The sequence below is a fragment of the Poeciliopsis prolifica genome, unplaced genomic scaffold (genome assembly GCF_027474105.1).
Source record: "Poeciliopsis prolifica strain line A6 unplaced genomic scaffold, Auburn_PproV2 SCAFFOLD024, whole genome shotgun sequence".
In the NCBI taxonomy this organism is placed as follows: Eukaryota; Metazoa; Chordata; class Actinopteri; order Cyprinodontiformes; family Poeciliidae; genus Poeciliopsis; species Poeciliopsis prolifica.
This window is the reverse complement of record NW_026562399.1, coordinates 2541054-2557177: the sequence shown is the minus strand read 5'-3', so window position 1 is coordinate 2557177 and position 16124 is coordinate 2541054. Positions and strand designations below refer to the sequence as shown.

At 38.6% G+C, this 16124-nt stretch overlaps 1 protein-coding gene across 2 annotated transcripts in view; it reads right to left on the bottom strand.

Moving 5' to 3' along the window:
• The window catches only part of tmem132e (transmembrane protein 132E), a 422525-nt gene that overhangs the window by 59651 nt on the left and 346750 nt on the right, over window positions 1–16124 (bottom strand). For both annotated transcript variants that reach the window (XM_055046587.1, XM_055046586.1), the window contains exon 3: window positions 603–743. In XM_055046587.1, the coding sequence (XP_054902562.1) occupies window positions 603–743 (141 nt within the window). The remainder of the gene's footprint in view (window positions 1–602; window positions 744–16124) is intronic.

The window sequence follows — 16124 nt, the reverse complement described above, 5'->3', positions numbered from 1 at the left end:
TGTGTTATTTATAATCTTTGGACCAAAATCTGTGCTCATAATTTTAACGGTGGCTTGTCCCTCATCCAGCCGAGTGGCTGGTGTAATTTGTGCATGTGAAATGTCGAACTTGTACATGTAGATGTTCATACGCAGACTAGTGATGCAATACAAAAAAGCTGAAAAATGTTGAACTTATGTTGCCATCTTGGAAAACCTTCATCCTTTGCTGTCGTTTGTTATTCCTGGTGGGTCGAATCATAACGTGCTGTTTGAACTCGGTAACCCTCCAATGGAGGAAGGCTGTTAGGTCAAGCTAGTAGTTCAATTAATCTGCGCTATGTCATATTAATGGCGTAAAATTTTTAGATTAATTGCATGTAAGAGCGTTAAAGTTGACAGTCCTAGTTTTATCTTTGCCCTATAAAATACTGTCTCCACTTCGTCAGCCAGTGCCTTGTCCTAAAGAGGTATTTTATTGCTGAAAAAGTGGTGGAAACTTTTCCAACTTCACAACAATCAGTGGTTTATGACATATTTGTTGATGTTGAGTCTCTTATCAGGAGAAATATGAGTGTATTTGTGTGAGAGGAGATTGGGAGAGTGCAGACACTTTGACTTACCCCTGCTTCACTGCCTTGTTCTTGCTCACATTGATGGTGGTAATGGAATGCTTGGCGCCGGACTGCACCTCCCAGTCTACCTTCCACTGAGCGCTCTTGGACTTGGTCTGCAGCAGGTTCACCCCTTTCTTCGCCTTGACCCTGTGAGGAAACAGCAGGGGAGGAAAAAGAACGGCACCGGTCAGTTTTATTACAGGCTATGATTTATGTGGCGGGTGGAGGGTGAGCGCCCCCTGTGCGTGCAGTGGACCTCCACCTTGTGTTGCATCACAGCAAAAGCAATTCCACAGATGAATCAGCAGTAGAGATGAATGGAGACGGCAGAGCGGTGATGCATGAGGCCGGTGGGCTGGGACCAGTGCATGTCAGGCTGTTCGCCAACACTTCCACAACCCCTCAAACAGAAGCCACTGGGCATTTCTACATTATTAACTAGCAACATATGAAGGCTCTATTCATATGCCGGGTGGACTTGTGTTTCATTGCACCTGCATTGCAATTTTTTTTTTCTTTCCAGTTTCAATCGATTGGGTTTCTGATGCTAAAATATGATATTCTGTTCTTGGGAAATCTTGCTTTTCTAACCTTCAGCTCCATGGGGAGAATCTCCTGCAAAGGGAAGTCAAGGTCAAAGAGAGGAGATGTTTGATATTTTAGCTCAAACATCCCACAGAAGTGAGAATGCTTGAAACTCCTGGAATTTACATTAAAATCGACCAAAACGTGAATGGAACACATTGAACACTGAATGTTTTACTGGAACAAGAGACACTGGTTTTATTTAATTAAAACCAAATGCGCTTCACAGTACAGCTAAAATAAATTATGTATAGAGGAGATTCATGATTTATGTGAAACATATATTCTAACTTGAAATAATAATTAAAAAAACTTTATTTTTGTACATGGCCAGCCCTGGTTTAAGGATATTACATGAAAAAAGTAACAGCATCTTCACGCCACCTATAATTATGCTTACCAATCTAAATGCAAGCGGAGGCAAGCATGCATGGATGCACACACCAATTTACATAAGTAGCAACATATGTTGCACATTCAGTAGTTTGCAGTGTCTGGAGAGAGTCCTCTTACACAACATAAAACCCCAGAATGCATACTTACAAACAATCTTTATGTAACCACATTAACCTGCAAAACCTTCAGAAATTCAAATGGATACATATAAAACTACACATGTTACATCAGTCTGCTCTGAAAGGGAGCTGAAAGGTGGAGAGGGAATGCTATGTTTGTAAATATGTGTATTAAAAGGAGTAGATGCATTGCATCCACAAATATATCAGTCTGTTGCAGTATCATGTTCTCAGGCTTGATGGCTTTTTTTGCGATTATTAATAAGCAGTCGTCTGAACACAGCGGTGGTTGATTAGCTAATTTAAACATCTGCACTACTGATGATCTGTCAGAGTGTTGGTTTTGTGTGTCGCCTCTCTTTTTCTTTTTTTAACTGAACCTAAACACTGAATTCTACAGCACACCTACATGTTAAGATAGTCAAAGTCAAGCTAGCATACTTGACCTACTTCCCTCTCCCTTGCTATTGTTTTTAATTAAAAAATGTTCCAGTCCTTGTTATCTAGATCATACTGTTGACAAGTGGTAGAAAAGTACTACCATTTTTTTTCTTTCTTTTATACACTATGCATACATTTAAGATTTAGCGCATCATGCTGTCAACCTGACAACATAAACCAGTGGTAGTCATTGTCAGCAGTTTTTTGCCCTCCAACAGGAAGTTTGAGAGCTGGATCTTGTGTGTGTGATGTCACATTGCAACATGTTTGGATTTTTTTCGTATATTAAGTTGAGGACTTGTCCTGTTCTTCTCAAACTGCCATAAATACTGCTATTCTTAACATCCTTTAGCTTAGCCTTCTGTAGTCGTTGGTAAGACTTCTTCATATTAGTCATGTCTTCAGTCTGTCGGTGGTAACTGTCACTCATGGCTTTGTGCCTCCTGGTTCTAGCCTTAAACATGAATAGTTGCCGTCTTCTAGATATATTCCAGCAACTTTGCTGTTTCGTCCTCTGATTGACAAGCACGTAATCTCAGGATGCAGAAGTTGAGTTTTTTCTTGTATCAATGGCTTCTGTTTCTTTTGGCCAGGCTGTTATACCAGCAGGGCTGCTGACTTGCACTGCATACAAACTGATGCACTGAACTCCAGGACCTACCCTCACTCTGTTAGGATTTGGTTGTGGTTGATTTCATTGCGACAGAAACTATTTCGCCTCACTTCTCTGTCTCAGTTTCCATAGACTGTTCATACACATGCAGTGCAAGGCATCCTGGGTAAATACAACAACAACAAAAACACACAACTTGAGCACCAGCTGAAGGAGCTTGTGGTCTTTTACCAAAAACCACCCATAATTTATGACCATCTTTTTACACGTCTCCACTGGTATTTTAACTGTACTGTGGTACTGTATTTATTTCTGGTGCTCAACATGTATAAGGGTGTAAAATATTTAGCTTCCTCCACATATTCACTATCTCATTGAAGTCTGGACTTTGGCTAGGACTCTCCAAAACATCAGTTTAATCACCAGTTAGAAGAAACATGTTTGTAAAATTCACATTTCTGACAGGGCTTTGAATAATTTTGAGCCTAACTGCATGGATGAAGCTCAGTTTTTAGAATTTCCCGATAAAAATAAGTTGAAAGCTAATCTTGTATGGAAATGAAGATGCTTTGACAGTCGTCCACCATCTACAATATATACATACAAGTAAATGAAACAACTTTTTATATTGATCAATCTTCTTTACATCAGTGACAGCAATCAAGAATTTCAGTAACATTTGTAATTTATGTTCTTTTCAGTTCATTTTGTTTGTTAATGTAGTTACAATTGTTTTAATGATTTTTTTGTTATACAATTCATAAAGTATATTTAGAAGTATATCCACTCAATATTTTTAAGTGTAAATTTGTTAACTAAATGTTAGTTTCAATTCTTTGAGTTCCAGTTAAGATATTTGCTGCTCTTAATCTCTCAACACTGCCGCAAAACAAACATGACTTCGATTCTTTTTAAGCATTTTGTTTTTTTAAAGTTTTCCGACACATAATATATACTTCTGCATATGATCCCCTCCATAAATCACTTCACATCAGGTTATTCATGTCATACCAACTGGAAAATTAACAAAATCCACAGTTAATTTTAAGAAAGTATTTGTTTCTTCTCTTTAAAGGGTCATGTGAAGCAGAACTCATACTTTCAAAAGCCTTATTTCACTCCTTGTTTTGTTCTTTCATCAAATCCTCCACATCAGAGAAAATGCAGTAATTATCTGATACAGCGTAGATAAAAGAGAAATATGTAACGTTTACAGAGCATCTTGATCAGGCCTGTTGCCTTTGATGTGGGTTGAAAAGGAGAAACTAACACCCTCAGATGATCACTAAATGAGGTCACCCATTTGCTGCCTGATAAGTGCAGCTAGTAAAAAAAATACAGATAATAAAAGATAATTACACATTGTTGTAAGGCATAACTATTTCCCAGCGCTGCTCCTGGGTTCGGGTGCTACCCCAATGAATAATAGTTGTATTTGTATTCATTACCTGCTTTCATCAGCAGCTTATAAAAGCCACTACATATTCATCATCATCTTTTGAGAGCGGCTGCGGAGAAGCAAAGCTTTTAATCAGACGGCCCTTTTCACAGACTGCGCTTCACTTTTGAACCACAAATGAGAGGGGATGGAGCGCTCCCCGCGGGCCCGCCGCGTGAACCGGGCCCCCCGCGGGACCGCGTTAATGCTGATTAATGAAAGAGCATGGCTAATGTACGAGCCGAGCAGCGGCGGGCGGCGAAAACTCACGCCCAGATTCTCAGAAGCTCGGCGGATCCTGCCGGGCGGAAAGGCAGCGTGAGCCACTTCAGCTGTTACTTACTCATTCCAGGCAGACGCCTTCTGCCATGGCAACAGCCATTAGGCCCGAGGCGGCTGGCGGACTGCTAAGCAGCAGAGCTTCTGGACCTCACATTCCAGGCCGGATTTCTGAGCTGCCTCCTGAATCCCCCTGGAGTTAGCAGATTTTCTGTTTTGTTCTGTTGACCACAACACACCTTGATCCCTGATTGGAGCTGCTGCTGCTGCTGCTGCTGCTCCAGCTATTTAGTTTTCTGTTAGCCAAGGAAAGGCTTTGAAAAATGTCAACACACATGATGTATCCTGGAGGATGTTTTTTAATCTATTCATCCATCCATCCATCTTTCCATTTATCAACCCATTCATCCAGCCATGGAGGGATGGCTATCCATCCATTTATCCATTCACACTTCCTTTTATCCATCTATCTGTCACCCTTCATTCTTTTATCCATTCCTCCTTCCCTCTCTCCATTCTACCATTAATCTTTCCATTTGTTCCTAAATGCAAAGGCTTTGACTACAAGACCTGTAATGTTCTTGTGGCTCTGGAGCAGCAGTCTCCTGACATTGCTCAAGGTGTTCACATTGATCGGAGTCAAGAGGACGTTGGGGCTGGAGACCAGGGTTTGATGTTCGGATATGCAACTGATGAGACTGATGAGTGCATGCCTCTTACAATTATCCTTGCCCACAAGCTGAATGCTATCCATCCATCCATGAATCCATCCATGAATCCATCCATCCATGAATCCATCCATCCATGAATCCATCCATCCATCCATCCATCCATCCATCCATCCATCCATCCCATCCATCCATCCATCCATCCTCCATCCATCCATCCATCCATCCATCCATCCATCCATCCATCCATCCATCCATCCATCCATCCATCCATCCATCCATCCATCCATCCATCCATCCATTCTTTCATGAGAGTATTCCCATTCCTTGCATCTGATCCTAAAATAAAACAACCATTCCTCCTCAGAGTTCTGGGTTTGCCCTTCTCAACTTTTAGATTCTTATTCTTCTGGTTATGATTCATACCTCATGACTATAGGTGAAGGTTAGAATGTATTGATGGACGTTTTCCTTTTGGAAAAACATTTTAACATAAGAGACGTTCTTCCTCATCAGGATAAAAATGCTTGTCCGTTTTCCCTCATTTGAAGTCTGTTGCCTTCCATGGAAATCCATTTCTGACACTTGCTGCAGGAAATCCTGGCAACTGCCTTTCCACCCTGCAATTTAATCTAACTAGCAGCTTTTAATAAATAAAATATGCAAACCAGTATTAAATCAAATCACAGCTTTCAAGTCTTTAATTATTTCTTAATGACCCTTTAAAAGAGCACCCATCAAAAGCGTTTAGAAATAATGACTGAAGTGGGACACAAGTTGAAGACTGGACATTTTTTTGTGGAAAAAAAAAGAAGTTCACTTTAGATCGTTTTGACTGTAAAAATAGTACGCATGTTTAATAATCTGTTAAATGGCAAGTTCATTTTGGCAGGGCCGTTAGAAACACAGAACCTCAGACCAAAGTGACAATCAGTGAGCTCACTGGATGCATGCAAGGAAAGGTATACTTTGATCATGGTTGCAATTTAGAAAGAAAATCTCCACTCAGACCGAGCAGAGACCTCCCCATCACATGCACTAATTTTCACTGCCTGTTTTGGTAGGTTTTAAATATTATTAATTAGAATTTAGTGTGACAATGATAAATGAAAATTCTTATCTTATGGTAAATGATAAACAATAACCTCTCAAATGACTTTTATTTTCTCCTTTTTCCAAAAAAACCAACCATCGACAAATCCAGCAACATTTTTCTGTTACTTTATTGCATCGTTCTTCAGCAAACTACCTGCAGGACTTGATTGATCTGAGAAACGAGATCAATCAACGCCCTGCTTTCCAACTCCTGACTCGTCATGGTGTGTCTGTGTGAGATGGTTTTCTATCCGAACGCAGCGCTGTGTGACACAGATATCAGTCAAGCTGGGCCATTGTGAACGACCGGAAAATTCAGCTGTGGTACCAGCGTTCAACCCAAAGAGGGCAGCACTGAGAGAGACCGTTTTTGATCACATATTTCAGAAGTAGACACATTTACCAAAAGATTTCAACATTTGCCTAGAAGCCAAAAGATGGCACCTTTAAGCAAAAGAGACCATTGATTTAGGAGTTAGTTAGACTTTTAAGTCGGCTGCATAATCTCATTTTGGATTAAATTTTGTGTTTAGGTTGTGCTTTCCAAAAAGGTGAACACATACTAATTAATAAGTGAGATTTAGTCTCTCCATTTCTGACCACCTTTCAATAACTCCCAGTATTAGAAAAACAAAAAAAAATGATAGCATTAAATGCTGTTTCTTTCATTAATCTCTTTACTACCATTTGCTGTTTTAAGACTCAACATCAAACTTATTCTTCCTAAAAGCGTCCACAGTTTCCTTGGCCCAGCAAAACCTGTAACTCACCGCAGATGACAACTCTTCAGCGACAAATATGTCTTCCACCTTGGAACACAAGCAGCAATTTTATCAATCATCTAAAACTCTTTGATATCTGTGCTGTTTCTCTTCATGGGTGAACAGGTTTGAGGTTTTTTTCGGCAAAATAAAAGAGACATGCAGCTGGAAAGCCAAACAAGATGAGGGAGTCTGCCAGGAATAAGCTTTATTTGTTCATTTATTATTTAAAAAAAAGGAGCTGGAGAATTCATAGTTTTCACTCAGTGAGCAAAATGCTCTTGGTGATTAAAGGAGACCAAAGCAGCAAAAAAGTTAAGGAACAAAGGGCCAAAATTTAAAACACATATGTGTAAAAATAAATACATTTATTGTCAGTAATATATTCTCGCTTTCTTTTAAAATGCTTGCTATATTTAGACAAATTTAGTGAATCACATAAAAACTAATTTGGGTGCATTTCAGTAGGCTTTTCAGTAAAGTACAATATATGGCTCTACTGATAAAAAGTCTGGATATCAAATGAAAATATCCAAAAAAATACTTTGATTTGTACATCAATTTTATCCATTATGTGAAAATTATGTCAATAATAATTTCACCCTGATTTAAAAATATAAAGTCAACCACCAGTTTTGTTTTCCCTGGTAAAGTGCATTCAGAAAACATTTGTTGCGAATTAGCGCTATAAAAATAAACTCAACTGAATTTAATTGAGTAATTAGATGGACCAAATACGTATCATTTTGGAACTGCAGCTGGGGGCCACAAAATGCTCAGTCCCAGGGCCACAAATAGCCCCCCGGCTGCACTTTGTACAAACCTGCTGTAAATGCTAACAAGACTGAAGCCACTGTTGAAAAAAAAAAAGACAAATTTTAACATAAAATGCTAAAGGTTAGATAAAAACTAATTAACCGAAGGATAATATCATAAAGATGTAATACGCAAGAATGAATAGTTGATAAAACCAACTCAGATAATAGTTCTTTATTCAGACCTCTCAGGCTTTCAGCTCGAATCTAAAACACAAAATGCTTGTTTTAAATTTCAAGACAAAGGACACATGTCCAGCGGAGGGTTGGTGCTCCTTTGGGTCTGTGTGTCCTGTTTTCAAGCAGCAGATTTGGTTTTGTCTGCATATAAATTATAATGTCTTTATTCAATGTATTATGGTCTCTCAAGCAGTCTGATAGGAAAATAATGTCTGTAAGCTGCAGCTACAGAAACAATATGTGCTCATGAGTAAGTTTTTTATCTTTTCATAGCAGAATATCAATAGCTCACATTTTTCAAAGTCAAATTCTCAGCAGCCAATAACCCAAGCATGAGGCAAACTCCGCCTTTGCGAGTCTGCTATTCATCAACTAAACCATTACATACCCAACAATCTTATCAAGGCAAAGACCGAGAAGACTTCAAAATTCTTGTTTCCTATAATTCACTTTTCATAGATCCTCACTTATTAAAGGTCTGCAGATTCACATGACCTCAATACTACAGGAAGAAAACAGACTCAGCAGCACTGAACTGAAAATCTCATCATCTAATAATTGTTTTGTGCAAAAAATTTAGTGAACATGTTTTTTTATAGGCCATAAACCTATTCTAACCTATTCAAAAAACATAATTAATTCACATTTAATCTATTGTGCTGACTTGATCACTATCGTAAATATAGCTTTAAACAAAAAGTTTTTCAAAGAGCTGCTGTCTTGGATGTTTTTAACACCTGAATGAAATGAATTATTCATTATGAAGTCTCCAATAGCCAACAGTCTCCACATCTCAATCCAGTACAGGGTAGAATCCCATCATGCTAACATGGACCATTGTTAAATTAATGAATTCATGTCAGAACTAATAAGTGTGTCTCTGCAGGCATGGTGTATCAATTAAAGCAGCCAGTGATTTAATAATCCACTAAAGTAGCAACATGCTTAGATGGTAATTTTTTTGCAAGCATGAAACTTTACCCAATGAGACCTTGAATGTAAAATCAAGCACTTGTAAGCATACCACAAGCTGTTTTAAATAAGCCAAGTAACAGCTGATGTTACAGCTCGTTAAAGTCTTCAGTCAGTCATAAGGACCATGAAAGCAGAACTTCCAATATAGTTCAGTGCTACATGCCTAAACATGGGTATTATCTTTTTGTTTCATCACCAGGCTTCACAGCCAACCTCCATGTGTGACAGATATACACCGGGGAAGGACTTCTTTTTCCTCTCGATTCACCACCAGCTGCTATCAAACATTTCCTCACTGTGACTTTGAAGTACATAGATGCTCCCTCTGCACTCTTGGAGCAAAGCTCAGGCTCCCTAACCCAAAGGGCCGAGTTATGATATAGCCGTGTCTCTACTAAATTATAAATCTTAGCTGAAACACCCCAGCACTGAATATAAAATTCTGGATCAAATCTTTTGTGCTTTATTAGCAATGGTATACATTTCAGAAAATTTAACGACTTGAGAACGAAGTGTACTGTAGGTGGCTAATTAAAATATTTGCTGTGCTGAGTTTCATTTGGCCATGATGTTTTATAGACAAGGCAGGAACATAATAAAATTTTTCTTAGAGATTCCAAAACAAGTTAAAATATCAAGCTGCTGCTTTTTTAAACAAATATATGGTCTATTCAAAGGCTGCTGTCCGACTGGCCTGGCACTCACCAAGCAGCAGGATTCTTTCTGTAAAAACAAACAAATGGAAATAGTAGCATTTACACACTGCAAAAACAAAATATATCTCAGTAATATGTCAGTATGCTTAAAATAAGATGAAAACTAACAAAGATCTATTCAGTAAGATGTAGGAACTTGTTTTAAAGCAAAAATTTCTTGATATTGTTGAAGAAGTACTAGCCCCAGATCATTTCACTTAAAATAAGTGGAAAATGTCTTGTTTTAAGTTAAATAATCTGCCAGTGGAGTTAGTTCTTTTTCATAAATATTAGGGAACAATTTACTTAAACCAAGCTTCTATATTTTGCTGAAAATTTTTTTGAAAGGTAGTTTTTCTTATTTCAAATGTACTACAATATTTGCAGTAGAAACTAGACCAAAATACTTTGTCAGATTTTGAATTTTTGCAGTGCAGCTCGGAAGCTGCAAGGCTCCAGAACAACAGGGAAAGACGGATCACAGCGAAGATTTAATCTAAAGCTTCCTGCTGTGAGGTGGCAGTTGCACATGTTAAACTTTCAAGATGTTTTATTAATTTCCTTCCCAGAACGCTGGAACTGCCAAAGACGTCTTTGCCCACTGGGATTCGCTTTGCAGAGAAATTCCTAAGGGAACGTTCCAGGTGTCTTACAAGCGAGAGAGGGATGTGGAAGATTTTTTTTTTTTTTTTTTTTTTTTGAGCAGCTGAAGGTCAAAGTTACTCTTGGCATATTAAATAATGTTTCCCCACTGGTAACATGCAACATATGTATTTTTCCCAATGGAAAGCAACATTAAGCAGCTGAACTTCTATGAATGTTTTAGTTTTATTCTGTAGCAGAAAGGACGATTCATACAGAAGCAGAATTTGGAGGTTACCATAGAGATCATAAAGCGCAATTAGAAAACCTTAATGTCATCACTTACATAAAGTCCAAATTTCATTGGACAGTTTTTTGCTACTTTTAGGTTATTTGTTTCGTGGGCATTATGGAAAAATATTTCCAAACATTTCCTTTGAAAAAACATCGGATTGCCATGCACAGCAATATCACAATACATTTTCCTGGACGATAAATAGTCACACAAGTTGTCATGATAAATGAAAATAATGTTATTTTCGAGAAATATTTTGATGTCATAATAACAATGTAATTACACCCAGTCAAAGCTCTATAAACAGTTAACTCTGCACAGCATTTCAAAAATCCCAAACTTGTCCTTGAAAAGAGGGGGGTGATGTTGAGGCCAAAGCAGATTGGTTAATGATGGACATAATGTATTAATGTGCTGTCTTGTCTACAGTTTGTCTACAGAAAGATATTACACAAACAAACATGAACACTAAGTTAGTACAGCTCAAGGCAAGTCAAACTCAAGACATTTTAGGATGTTTTTAATAAAATCTTAAATAAAATTTAAGACCAACTTCACAATAAGAAGAAACGGAAAAAAGAAAACAACCTCAGTTGGTGACATCTCACCCAAGATGTTTAGTTCACAGTAAAACATGATGTTTTGATTAAGTAGAAAATTTTCAAATTCTGAAAAACTTTCCAGAAGTGAAGAAAACTAAAAGACACACAAATGGCACATGACTATGACTGTATGCTTGGTGTTTAGTCACAGGTTGAAAGTCCACACTACCTCCACTTTAAAGCTGTATGTGTTTACATATTTGTTAAAATCGTCACTGTGTGGTGGCGGTGTAGCGCACAGGTGTCAAACTCCAGTCCTCATGTGTAGGTCTCTTGCAGTTTTTAGGTGTGCCACGGGTACAAAACGCAGGAATGAAATGGCTTAATTACCTCATTGTGTAGATCAGTTCTACAGAACCTTAATGACCTAATTATTCTGTTCAGGCGTGGTCCAGCAGAGGCACATCTAAAAGTTGCAGGACACCGGTCCTTGAGGACTGGAGTTTGACACCCCTAGTATAGCGTGAGACAGATAATGTGTGAAAAAAAAAAAGAGAGCTTGTGGTCTGACTGCCATCTGCAGAAATGTACCGCACTCAGTCGCAAAAATCCAATCAAAGCCAGAATGAATGTCTTATCGCTGTTAATCAGGCTCATGTAGGTACCGCTCACACCCTCCCCCATAGAGTACATACCATCATCATGAATTAGTTATACGGTCTTCGACTCTCAAAATGTTTAGAGCCAGGCTGGAAATGGTTCTTTTTAGCTGTGGATATGGCAGCTGAAAACATTTCAGCTACAGTTTTTTTCACTAATTTAATTAGTCAGTGATATTTCTCTTGTATTCCACTTGTTTTATCTTATGCGGAATGTTTTTAACCTCTGTTTTTAATCTCTTTTAAACTGTAAAGCATGTGTAATTATCTCATACATAAAATCTGCAATACAAATAAATTTGTCTCGGCATACCTTACTGTTGTTCAAGCTCAATATTGCCGGTTGACTGCAGTTGTGCTAATGGCAGAGAAGCGACCTAACCTGTTCATCTGCTACAATGCATCGGCAGATAAACATCACATTGCTAAAATAACAAATAATAATAATAAAAAAAGAGATCCCTTTTATTCACAGCAACATGCAGTCAGACAGAGTTAAAGTCAGTTATGTGCATTCCAATCCGTTTCCTGATTGATACTGAAAGGAGTTTTCAGTTTCTAGAACTTCTGGTCACTAGACATGGCTGAATCAGGCAATTTCTGAATGCATTTCCAGTCAGAAGTCATTTAAGGAGCCACCCAGATTCCAGAAATAAATGCACATTTTCTGCATTAAACTACAGCAGCAGTGGTATTTAAACATTTGCAATCTGAAAGTTTAGCATTTGTTTTCGCTTGAACTGTTTTCCCAATGGAGTCCCCACAGATTGGCTCCACTGCTGCTCAGCTGAATCTAATTTTCAGTGGTAACTAATGAAAAGTCAGAGTGCCACTTTGGGGCTCTGTTAAAGGATTGCATCATCATTTGTACTGATAGCAGTGAGCAAGTGAGGGAATACGTCTGACAGGGTAAAATGATTGTAATGCTTTTAGATTAAACAAAGATTTGTCACCGTGTTGCGTATATTCTTTGCGATTCAAACATCATATGTGTTTGCAGACCCACCACAACTGCAGTGTGGGTATCATGGGGGTTTTTGATTATCAAATGGACCAGGAGCTCCTTCCAATCTGTCAGCCCAGACAGATTGAGCTGTGGTATCTGGTGTTCACAAGTGGCTTGTTACTCTCCCGACCGGGACGCAGCGTAAACACACGTTTGATCGCGGATGGCTGTGACAACGGTTCACCAAACGCTTGTCGTGCCGCCGCCGGTGAAAGAAACACTGATGGATGGAGTCGGGCGTCACCACCATCCCTTAAGTGATGTGCAGATGAAAGCAGAAACGTAAATAAACAACTGAAATGTCAGCACTCGGATGTCTCAGAGGCATTAGCTGCACTCGCTTTTACATTACAGCAGAAACGAGACCCCCTTCCACACAACAAGCTAAATTTGGCCAGCAAAGCCTTTCTATGGCTCCGATGAGGGGCCACTTTACAAACTGTTTTTGCCACTTTGTGTTATTGCAGATGCAACCAGTTCCATTCCATGTAAGCATGCATTATTTAAAATAAGTGAAGATTTCTTTCTGTCCTTGGTCCTGTATTTGAGGAGCTTTTATGTCTGCAATGACATCGGATTCCTCTAATGCACAAACTTTCAGCCTGGGTTGTGTTTTTTTACATCTCCAGGAGCAACTTTAAAAACAAACAGTTTGTTACTTGTTTGGGAAACTTTATGGACCTATTTAGTCAACCATGCATCTCAAACAAACGGCTTCCATTTGCCCCTGACCATGCAGTTTCCTACAGATGAACAAGAGAAGTTGCGATTCCATTAACCATAAAAATGCGCAAATTGAACTTACTAGAATAAATTTGCTTCATAGAAAAATTACAATAAAAAAACAAACATGTTTTTTGACAATGAGGTTTTCAGCATTTCATAAAACTGCACTGGAAACACGAGTCTTGTGTTCAACAGCCGGAGGTTACTACTGTCAGAAACAACAAAAATGACATCAGGAAGTAGTTGGAGGATAATGGTGTGTTTGTTTGTTTGTTTTTTCAAACAATGTGTATTTGGCTCCACCAGACTTCTGACAGAATCACACAGTTAATAAAAAGTGATGAATGCATAGCTCTTCAAAATGTTTCTCCAAAACGCCATATATGTAGCATCTCTCAAGATTAAGGGGGTCGTCAGTCCAAAGCCTGAACAAGATACTAACATCTCTAACGGCTGATTACCGTAGTGTTAGCCATGAGGGCCTACTAGGGCTGAAACGATTCCTCAATTGTGATTCAGTACCTCAATTATTAAAATTCCACGAGGAAAATTTATCTGCCTCTAAGCTTCATTAAATTATGTTTTATTATTTAGCGCACCTTGTTCTTGCCGGGATATTATTTGCTGCACAGCGCTCTCACTTCCACCTCTGACTTGTTGACAAAAGCTAAGTGTTAGCAGCAAACTGTCCAGTTTTCTGGTCCATGAGGATTTTATTGATTGATGATAATGCCCAGATTTTGATCATTTTTGGGGGACCAATAAGCACCTCAAAATAACTGGTACGATGCCTGGAGTACGGCAGCCTCTCTTTTGTGGGAGCTGCTGGTTGAAAGCGAAGAAGAGGCTGCGGGAGGATTTATACAGGATAGACTGAACATGGAGGGCAGCTGAGTAGTTATTGGTTATAGTGTTAGTGTAGGTGTACGGACGAACAGCACAATACATTTCATATCATCCCGGTTTGAAAAAATGGGTGGTGGAGAGCATCATGGTGGTACATAGCTGGTAGATGAGTTTCTGAGTGAAAATATCCCATATTGGTCCCCTGGTCTACCAGTCGTCTTTCCTCTATGGACTTATGCTCATCTGTCCCCTGGTCTATTTCCTCCCTTTCACCCTCACCTTACGCTTGTTCGTTGGGCCTCATCTTCTCTCTACCCTCTCCCTCCACCACCTCAAAGACCCCCAGTCCATTTCCCGTATTCTCAAAACCAAAGCTGATGGTGAAAGATTTGCACAAACTTGTAGTGAAAATGCAGCTACAGATCCACAGAAAAATGTTTTGGGTTCACCTGCAAAACAAGACATTTGCAGCAGAGTGCAAGCACTTCCTGTAACTCAACTCCAGATATGAAGTAAATGTGTAAACACAAAAAGACGATCAATAAAAAAGGGGGAAGATACAGATGTCAAGGTAATTGCCGCAGGGCTGTGACATTTTTGACAGGTGTGACGGGTGACGCGGTGAAAAGATCCAGCATGTAATGAGCGCTTTGCTCGAATGACAGAAGGCTCAGGAACTCAACGCTTAGAAGTAGGAGATTTTTTTAGGGTGGTAAAGCTCTGCAATTTGACATGGTGAACTTCTCTGATGAACATGTCTTGCACCTCACAACTCTTTGACACCCTTACAAATACCGTCAATTATAAAAGGAAAGAAAGTACATCCTCTTTAATTTCCAGGGTTTTACCTCTCAGGATAAACGAAAAGTCTTCCATTTTAAGAATGAAGATGAAAAAAATATCAACCAGGTTTTAGTTAGGTGGTTATCTAAACATAATGACGAGGTGAAAAGGCAGTAAAGAAGGTCAAGAGTTATAATAGATTCAAAACATCTTTTTCAAGAGAGAATTGACCAAAATTTGTTAACAGAAAACACGCTCATGTCCTAGCAATAGCTTAAGAGCAATTTTTTTCATAGTTTGGCCAGGGGTGAGACTTATAACACTAAGGAGCGACATATTTATGAAATTATTAACACATTATTATATCACATCACATGTTATTTTCACACTAAACCGCAAGAAGGCGCTCTATCTGAATAACTCTTAATATGTTATGCTAGCATACCAGGCAAGTTCTCAGTTCATTGTCATGTAATGTTAAAATTATTCAGCCTGTTGTTGCCTCTGTTCTATTTTTATTTTAAATTGCCTTTCAAGATGACGTGTCTGATCTTGGTGTTGGATTTTATCAAATAAATTTCCCTCCAAAATGCGACTTATACACCGATGTGACATATATATGTTTTTTCCTTCTTTATTATGCATTTTATGGACGGTGCTTCTTCTACTCCGGACCTACTTATAGTCCGGAAAAAAACGGGGCTTTGTTTCAATTCGTGACCAAGAAACACGCTCGTCTCTTAGCAACGACTTAAAAACGAATATTGTTATTGCTGAAAAAATGTAGGAATTATTCCGCTCTTTTGAAATTTCTCAACAGTCCAATTGTTTATAAAACATAAGTACTTTTGAAATACTACTTATTTGCTTAAACACAGGAATGTTACAGTACATTTTACAAAAGTAAAAAGCAAATGTTTTCTGTGTTTCAATTTGTCAACAGAAAACGCGTTTGTCTCTTAGCAACAACTTAACAACAAATATTGTTAATGTTGAAGAAACATAGGAATGATTGCATTGTTTTGAAAT